This window comes from Euphorbia lathyris, chromosome 6 (assembly GCF_963576675.1).
Source record: "Euphorbia lathyris chromosome 6, ddEupLath1.1, whole genome shotgun sequence".
Lineage (NCBI taxonomy): Eukaryota > Viridiplantae > Streptophyta > Magnoliopsida > Malpighiales > Euphorbiaceae > Euphorbia > Euphorbia lathyris.
Window position 1 is genome coordinate 65552997 of NC_088915.1, and position 7226 is coordinate 65560222.

Below are 7226 nucleotides of genomic sequence, written 5' to 3' on the forward strand. Positions count from 1 at the left end.
CCTAAATGAGCTAAAAAAAATCAACAATTAAAGTTATTTAGAGTATTATTTTCATCCACTCTACAATGGAGGGTTACCTACAATAGAAATGGTCATCTTCATCAACGGTAAAATGGCTCATTATGTTACTAAAGTGCAAAATTCAGTAATCATAATTTTCGATTTTGAAGTTCAGATAATGAATCGTAAGCGTAAAGTTAAAGGGTAATGGATGTAATAATTTACCTAAACTTTAGACATTAAATACAAGTTAATCTTATAGTTCACTTAATCCTATTATGAATATCATTGTGCATTAGTTAAGAAACCTATTATATCATTTTCATTTATCCTTTTGATAACATCCCTTGTCCTAACACTTGAATCTAACTAACTAACTAACTACCACCACCATACCCACTTTCTCACCTCTTCTTCTTTCTTTCTGCAATCATAATTTTTTAATTTATGCTATTTTATCCTTCAAAACTACTTCTTCTTTTACAAGTAGCCAGTAGAAAAAAAACCAAAACAAAACAAAACCAAATACACATAAATAATTAAGGATTTACAAGGAGGTTTTTTGAGTAGCTCATAGAAAAAATTATGACTACAGCTAGATTTATTAAATGTGTTACTGTTGGAGATGGTGCTGTCGGAAAGACTTGCATGCTTATTTCTTACACTAGCAATACATTTCCTACGGTACTATTACTACTACTACTGTATCTTACTTTGATTATTTGGAATATTAAGGTTTGATTTTTGTGTTTGTTTGTTTGATTAGGATTATGTTCCGACAGTGTTTGATAATTTCAGTGCTAATGTTGTGGTAGATGGTAGTACTGTTAATCTTGGATTATGGGATACAGCAGGTATGGACTTCTTTTTTCAATTTCATGAAAATCAGGGGGTGTAGGGTAAGATTTTATATATTGAAGGGTTGTTTTGTAAATTACAGGGCAAGAAGATTATAACAGGCTGAGGCCATTGAGTTACAGAGGAGCTGATGTGTTTTTGTTGGCTTTTTCTCTTATTAGCAAGGCCAGTTTTGAGAACATTTATAAAAAGGTTCTTTCCTTTTCTGTTTCCGTTTTAGTTTCAATATCCGTTTCTGTTTTAATTTCGATTTCTATATTTGTATCCGTTTTAATTTCCATTCGATTTCGTTTCCAGTTACTAGTATTTTGATTGTTGACTCATCCTCGACTTTGCAGTGGTTACCTGAGCTGAAACATTATGCTCCAAATGTGCCAATTGTGCTTGTAGGCACCAAACTTGGTGAGTAATTTTAAGATTTTTCAACTTTTAAGACAAAAGCATCCTGAGTCGTTTATGATTCCGATTTTGGTAAATTGAATCACTAATCTTTTATTTCAACATATTAGATTTACGATTGTACTTTTTTTTTTTTTTGTCACACTAGGTCATTGTTTGCCAAATTTATAAAAGTCTCACCCAATATTACTTAGATATTAACCGTATTGACCCAAACCGATACTTTGGGTCTCACACTTTAAAACACGTATACACTTTAGTCACTCTTTCCATTTCTATTGTAAGATTCGTCACTTCGACATTCCTTAACGCCGCTCCTTGCTTAGCCCCTATACCCCAATGCTACTCCATTACAAAATCAGTTAGCTACATCTGATTCAGTTAAAAGAGAGTTGCTTATGTAACTTGGGTCTGAAATTGTATTTTCTATAGTTCGAAATAAGACTTTTATAGTTTATCTATATGGTAATGGTCTCTCCCGCAACGTTATGGCAGCAGCGGAAATGTTACTAAACTACCATTCAAACTCAAAAAGGTTACATGGGTAGAATGGTATGACTGTACTTTATATTTATGAAAATGTCACTACCCGCTCAAAAATTTTGATGCACCTTGAGCCAAAAATCAGTGTCCTTATGTATAACCACACCACCTTAAAAAAACTGTTTTTAACTGTTTATAAATCAAATGTCAATAACGGTTGAAATGAATAACACTCTGATAACTGAATTTTACATTCAAATGTGACTTTTCTGATCATGTGAGGTTTAATGCGTTGAAATTAAATATCAATAATTCAATCCACCAAAATCAAAATTATCAATTAGATTGCTTGTACCAACTTTTAAATATTACATCATTGGCACAAAACTTTGCAGATTTGCGAGATGATAAGCAGTATTTGATTGATCACCCAGGAGCAACAGCAATAACAACAACTCAGGCATGTAATTAATCAAATTACATTGAAATTTTACAAAATTGAATTTCTAAATTAAGTTTTATCTAAATTGCTTAACAGGGTGAGGAACTGAAGAAAACGATAGGTGCTGTAACTTACATAGAATGCAGTTCCAAAACTCAACAGGTATTTATTAATTAAAAACATAAATCAAACCCCTTAATTAATTTCATTATAATTCATAATTAATTAATTTAATTTATGTGTCTTTTTTATTGATTAGAATGTGAAAACTGTGTTTGATGCTGCGATTAAAGTAGCCATGCGACCACCGAAGCCAAAGAAGAAGCCCCGAAACAAGCAGAAGAGAAGATGCAATTTCCTTTAGCGAATATCCGCATTTACGTCAACTTTTATTTTTCATAAAATACGAATTTCCCTTTGATAAGTTTCTGTATACATACATGTTCTAATTTTTTGATTTTTTATATTTGTAATTTGTTCAATAAGGACTTGTAAAAATTTGGACATGAAAAATTACATGTATGAAATTCATGATATTAGAGGTTAGTTGAGGCAGGTCTATCATTCCTTCAATTAGTTGATAAGACTCATCAAATCCAATTAAATTTTACATCACACTAGAAGTTAGTTGTGGCAGGTGTATCATTTGAGTTGAAAGGTAAATAGTAAACCTTAATCAGAAAATAATGGCTTAATACATCATTTGCCCCCTGAACTTGTCCAAAAAACTTGATTGGCCATCTGAACTTTCAAAGTGTCCCGATAGCTCTCTGAACTTGCATAAAATGTTCAATTAGCCCCTTGAACTTGCAAAAAATGTAATCAATTGATCACTCAGTTGCGAAAAAGTAAGTTAAATGCGGAAGACGTATTGCATGAGTCTTAAAAAAAAAATAAAAACGACCAAAATCAGGGTATACGATTCTAATATTAGAGAAAACAAGTTTTATAGTTGAATAAGTAAAACTTCATTTTTAATCTATTTTTGAATTATGTAATAACATTTTAAGATGCGTGAAATACATTTTCCATATTTAACTTATTTTTTTGCGACCGAGTGATCAAATGATTATGTTTTTTGCAAGTTCAGAGGGCGATCAGGATACTTTGAAAGTTCAGGAGGCCAATCAAGTTTTTTAGACAAGTTCAGGGGCAAATGATGTATTAAGCCGAAAATAATCTATATACAATGTATAGGATCAGTCTCAAATTGAATAATTGCATAAATTATATATAAAAATATTACTTTACTTATACACGGACCTATTTATGAGCTGAGCCGGGCCGGGCTGACCTAGCTTGGGTTTTTAAGATAAATCTTAAACTCAATCCATTTTATATTTAGGCTTGAATGGGCTTGGAGCGGGCCGGATTGAACATTAAATAGAAATATCCAAGCCCAATTCATTAAAAATGGGGGTAGGCGGGTTAAACATGCCACCGGACTCATGAACATGTCTAGATATTTAGAGAGGTTTAGTTTACAAAAAAGTATTAGTCATGGATTCACTCTGCGATTATCAAAGGATCAAGGAGTGCCTCTAACCGATCCTGTTATGGAACCGATTGAACTAAAAGCACGAGCTGATAGTTAAGACCCAATCATAGATCTTATATTAATCTCTGACACACCGCACACGCAAATGCCGCTTGGGCTTGCAGCATGCACAACACAGGCTCATCCCGCTGATAGGGGTCAAAAACCCATATCTTTGGGTACGGTTTTAGGACGGATTTTAGCATTATTTAGTTAATAAGCGAGCATTTCTCGCATTTAAATGCTTTTGTGTGAGTTAGTTAGGAATTGGAAACGTTTTATTTATTTTTCGTTGTTTAGGCTCGTTTTATGACCAATTTAGGCAATTACGGCCAAAATAGCATGCATAGTATAATTCCGTTATCTTTTGAAGCTCATTGGTCCGTCAAAAGTCGCACCAAACGAAGCGTTTGCTCAAAATAAGCGATTGGCGGGTCAATTTAGCCTTTGGACTAATGTTATCTGGAGTTTCTGTACATGCGCAGGTATAAGTTCGGACGAAAAAGGCATCGACGGCAGTCGGCAAGCACGCGGGGGAATACCGGGCAAGAATGCTCGACGAGCGGGCCTCCGTAGGCCATGCCTGCTCGCCGAGCAGGCCATCAGAGGCCTGCTCGGGCGAGCAGGATGCCTGCTCGCCGAGCAGGGCGCTACTCGCCACGAGTAGCGCCTGCTCGCCGAGCAGCTCGCCCTGCTCGGCGAGCAGACCTACGGGAATTGGTCAAAAAGACCAATTTCGCCCCCACGATGCCACGACGGACCCCACGACTTCCTACCTGCATAAGGACACGAAAATAGGTCAAAAAGAGGGCCGAGCCACGCCTATAAATAGAGTTTTTCCAATGTAAATTGGTATCTTTCATTTATTTGTAAATTACTTTAGCTTTCCCCTAGTAATTCCTCTCCATCTCCTCCATATCCTTCAAACCTCTATTGAAGCTCCTCCAAAGCTTTTCTCGAGGAATTATCAAGGTTCGTCCTTAAGATTAGGTCGCCGGCTGCAGAGTAAACAGGTTCCCTGAAAGGGATTTTTGTATCTCCTTTTATCTTTCCTTGTTTGTACTCTTTGATACAGTTGCCGAACCTAGCTTATTGTATCTTGTGACATTGTTCTTCGCCTTTAATAATAATTTAGCTCTTATTTTGTTCTATGATTATTTGTCTAATCTCTGTCTTACGCTTTATTCAATTGGTTTAACTCATTCAAAAGCCCCAAAATCTAGTAGGCACATATTGCGAGCTGAATCTGACCTAGTCAGAGCCTAGGAGATTGACAACCTCTTAGTTGATTAAGCGCCAATTTACTGAGCCTTAGACCTAGTTTCGGCCTTAGAGAATCACGCGCTAGGAACCTCAGGAGGGTAAGTAGGGTTAATCGCCTTGAATACAAGTGACTCAGATTAGGTTTTTACTCAATAGACCTAACAATCTATCTTCATTATTATCGTTCATACCATGTTCCTTCGGGTAATTGCATCTAGTGAAAGATCAATTAGGAGTAGTTTAACTTAATTAGGGGTAGAGTAGCTTAATTAGGCATAGAATAACTTAGTTAGAATCAGAAAACTTAGTTAGGATTAGTATAATTAAACCTAGGAGTAGATTAACTTAATCAAACAAACTCAAAACCCCCTAAGCCTAGATAACTCCTGAAACCAAGTAGCTCGATACTTGCACAAATAAATCCTGTGGACGATAACCTGGACTTAACCAGAAATTTATTACTTGATAATGACGGGGTACACTTATCCCTTAGTGAATCTTCATCCCAACTTAGGTGAGGGCGCATCAAGTTTTTGGCGCCGTTGCCGGGGATTTATTTCTTCTGCAATATCGAACCAAAGGTCGATTTGTTAGTTTAGGCATTCATTGTGAATATCCTTTGTTTATAATCGTTTATACTTGTTTATATATAATCCTTTATACTTTTCTTTTTGTGAATATTTGTTTTTAATTTTTATTGTTATTTCTAATGATTCTTCTTTTTTGAGAAAATGGCTAGAAACAATGGAAATAAGGAGTCTATTACGCATTTGCTTAACTTTCTATCTACTCACGAAGATCAAACTGACGATTTGTATGCCTCAATTAAAAATTTATGCATACAAAAAGGGATCCTAGTTGATTCAACCGCGGACGAATCAATTAAAGAACCCAATTTGGTAGGTCAGGTTGATAAGGTAATATCTTTTCTCATTAACAATGAAGAACTGATCCCTAATTATGAGAAACCAAAAGTTTCAATATTAATTGAGGAATCAGTTGAAATTGAGCCTCTAGAGAAGAATCCAAAAATACAAGAGTTCGGTTTTGCTCCAAGTCCAGAAATTTTCATTCTCTTTGATTTACCAAGGGAATAAAAAAGGGAGCAAACTAAATTTTTTCATAACTTATTTAAATTTTATCCTTTGTTTTTATTAAAATTCTTTGAAACTGATAATCCGTTTTGCAGGTACGGATTATTTATTCAGGAATTTGAATTCCTAACGCGAATGTCAGCATACACCTAGGCGGGAATTCTATGTCGAGCTCACCGACTATAACGTAGCGCTTCTTGGGAGCAACCCAAGTTTTAATAAAACTTTTCAGGTTTATTTTATTTAGATTATACATTGATCTTTTAGTTTAGTCTTTTTAGTTTTCTTTTACGTTTTTTTTAAAGTGTTCGTTTAAAAAAATAATAAAATAATAATAAAAAAAATAAAAATAAATAAATAAATAATTTTTTTTTTGTTGTTTAGTTTTCTTTTATTTTTTTTATTTTATTTTTTTTTATTTTTTATTTTTAAGTTTTCAGGTTTAAAAAAAAAAACGAATTTCGCCCAACCCGGGCGAGTTAGGCACTGCCCAGCTCGCCGGGCTGGTCGGCCGAGCCAGTCAGCTCGGTCGACACGGGCTGTTCGGGATTTTAAAATCCCGAACCAAAAAAAAGAAGGAAGAAAGAAATAAGAAAAGAAAAAGAATAAGAAAAGGGGGGGATGACTCATCATCCCCTTCCCCACCTTCTTCTTCCATTCTCTCTTTCTTTCTTTGTCTTATTTCATTCTTTCATTCTTCCTTTCTTCCTCTCTTTCCCTTTCAAAACCTAACCCCCCAAATCCACCATACTAACCCGAATTCAAGATATAAGGTATGAATCTTTATCCATTTTTTATTTCTAACATGTTTCTAGGCTTAGATTTTAGCTTAGGGTGATAATTTTTGAGATTTAAGGAAAAACCTAAGTTTTAGGTTTTTCTCTCTTTTCTCAAATAAATCTCTTATTTGCTTTTAATTCTTGATTTCCTTGCAATATATGTTAACATCATGATTAATTTGTGGTTTGGGTGTAATTTCTGTTCTTAATTTGTGAATATTTGGAGAAATTGCTCAATTTGGGTAAAATCTCCATTTTAGCTTAAAGTTCAACTATTCAATTTATAGTTAAAAACTTGCCAATAGAGTTATGAATTGCATTCTTACCATGTTTTAGTCATTGGGCATCTCTAATTTTGCATGAATTTGTGA

General features: G+C 34.5%; 1 protein-coding gene across 1 annotated transcript; it reads left to right on the plus strand.

Moving 5' to 3' along the window:
* The first annotated feature begins 449 nt into the window (after positions 1-449).
* LOC136232880 (rac-like GTP-binding protein RAC13) lies at positions 450-2730 on the plus strand. Its single transcript, XM_066022338.1, has 7 exons — positions 450-684; positions 767-854; positions 941-1050; positions 1197-1260; positions 2136-2200; positions 2279-2344; positions 2442-2730. Exons 1-7 carry the CDS (start codon positions 586-588, stop codon positions 2544-2546), a joined length of 597 nt encoding a protein of 198 aa, XP_065878410.1. The 5' UTR covers positions 450-585; the 3' UTR covers positions 2547-2730.
* Positions 2731-7226: the final 4496 nt, after the last annotated feature.